This window comes from Adiantum capillus-veneris, chromosome 2, assembly GCF_014529385.1.
Source record: "Adiantum capillus-veneris isolate H3 chromosome 2, ASM1452938v2, whole genome shotgun sequence".
Lineage (NCBI taxonomy): Eukaryota > Viridiplantae > Streptophyta > Polypodiopsida > Polypodiales > Pteridaceae > Adiantum > Adiantum capillus-veneris.
Window position 1 is genome coordinate 55,649,113 of NC_140932.1, and position 1,913 is coordinate 55,651,025.

General features: G+C 52.0%; 1 protein-coding gene across 1 annotated transcript; it reads left to right on the forward strand.

Moving 5' to 3' along the window:
* Positions 1 to 447: 447 nt before the first annotated feature.
* On the forward strand, positions 448 to 1,480 carry LOC147462821 (uncharacterized). Its single transcript, XM_086527518.1, has one exon. The coding sequence runs from the start codon at positions 563 to 565 to the stop codon at positions 1,073 to 1,075; it is 513 nt and encodes a 170-aa protein (XP_086383644.1). The 5' UTR covers positions 448 to 562; the 3' UTR covers positions 1,076 to 1,480.
* Positions 1,481 to 1,913: the final 433 nt, after the last annotated feature.

The following is a 1,913-nucleotide window of genomic DNA, read 5'->3' on the forward strand; positions in this document are numbered from 1 at the left end:
TCATTGCATGCAAAAGTGCTTTTCCAATCATCAATCAAATCAGAGAGCAAAGATTTACGGCTTTACATTGGTGGCAATCGGGCCGATCATTGCACTTTGTAGGACGTGGAAAGTTTTTTAGGCAAGAATCGTCATTGTCGGGGAGTAGTTTTACTGTCAAGAGGAAGCTTGGGTGCTTGCAAGCCAATAGTGTGAATTTGTGAGTTTGCGTGGTCCGTTCGTGACTCTGTAGGAAGGCGACCCAAGTCGCAAGTTAAATTTTTGTTTTTATAAAAAGATTGCCATGCTAAAAAAAAAACGAGAGCAAGCTGCACTCGATTGAGGAGTGGCGCCAGGTGGTGGGAGGGAGCGCCATCTGTTGGGGATGCCGTGGGCAGTGGCAGTTCCCAGAGAGAGGAGGGCGCCATTTTTGGGCAGGCCAGACCAGAGAAGGGGGTTGTTTTGAAGGCAGAGAAAGGGGCGAGCAGGGCCAACGGGCTGTTGAGGGGACTACCAAGCATGGGAAAGGCCAGCCTTGCATGAGCCAGGTGAGTGGCGGGTGCTAAAGTGGACTGCAGTTGGCATGCAGATGAGGGCACCATCCATAGGGAGAAGGGGGGCCGCGAGGGCTGCAGGCCTGGGGGATGGAGGGAGGCTTTTGAAGAAGCCGGTGAAAGAGAGGACTGTTACAGGGAGCTGGAGCCTTAGAGGGCGCGGGGGCGCGGCTGAAGGAGAGGACAAGTGCAATCGGGAGCATGCGGGCTGCCAGGGGACTGGCCATGAAAGGAGTAGAAGGCGCCGCCAAGGGGTGGCAGTAGAGGGTTGGCCGAGAGCACTTAAGCTGTGGGGTGGTTGCCATAGAGCAGCAAGAAGGGAATCGAGAGCAGCAAGAGGACTAGGTGCCATCGACGAGGACAGGCTGCAGCTGTGGGAGAGATCACCATGGGCTGTTGCAGGGCAGCGCCACAGTCTTTTTGAGGAGCCAAGGGGCAGGAGAGTGTGCCACAGGAGGGGCAACAGCCTATTGGAGGGCGCAGGGCCCCATTGCAGTCAGGCCAAGGGCCGTGAGCCGAGTGGGACGGAACACAAGAAGTAGCACTGCCAAGGACCCACGGGTGGTTCTACTCAAGAGGACCAAGGTGCTGCAGGATGAAGGTCGCCAAAGGAAGAGAAGGAGCGTCAGCTTTGAACGGGATCAGTTTGTCAAGGTAAAGCTTTGTTAGCACTAGGATGTAGAGGATATAGAGTCGCCAAACAAGGGGGAGCCGCTAGGATTGTTGAAGTCGAGGGTTTGCCTTGGAGCAGGTGTTGAAGGTCATCAAGGGATACGGGCTGCCAATAGCATAAAGTGGAACAAGGAGGATTGAACGCCATGGTGTGGCCGTCATGACGAGCGCCGTCAATCGCGTTTGGAAGAGTTGCCATGGATTGATCAGTAGCCGCCAAGGGCCGCCATCATTGTATTGGATAATGTTTATGTGATACCTAGTTGGTTAGTGTTTTTTGCCGAGTTCGCCATCAATCTCGTCTGCGTCTCGTCTTTTGCCATGTGCCCATGGTAGCAATGGCTCTAGGATTGCGTGTTTGTGTGCAGAGAGAGAGGGAGAGAGTGATTGTGGTTGCATATTGAGTGAGTTTTTGTGTGCAGTCGAGGTATGCGAGGCCTCCCGATGTGTGTGTGTTTACAGATATGGGTGCATTGGTGTGTGTGTCAATAAATGTGATTGTGTGTAGCCGAAGTTGCTCGTAAGCAAGGCTGTTAAGTGCAAGTGTCTACTGTCACAATTACTGGCCTTTAACATGCATAGTCTACCTTTCTTAAAGTTAGTGCTGACTGAAGCAACTTCTTTAGCTTCATGGTTTTTTGCATGTGCTTCTGTCCATTTAAACTTTTGATTCTTCAATAATCAATTGATGAAGAGGATCAACTACAT

Excerpts from the sequence above, each read along its gene's own strand:
- LOC147462821 (XM_086527518.1), top strand. The coding sequence starts at position 563 with ATGCAGATGAGGGCACCATCCATAGGGAGAAGGGGGGCCGCGAGGGCT.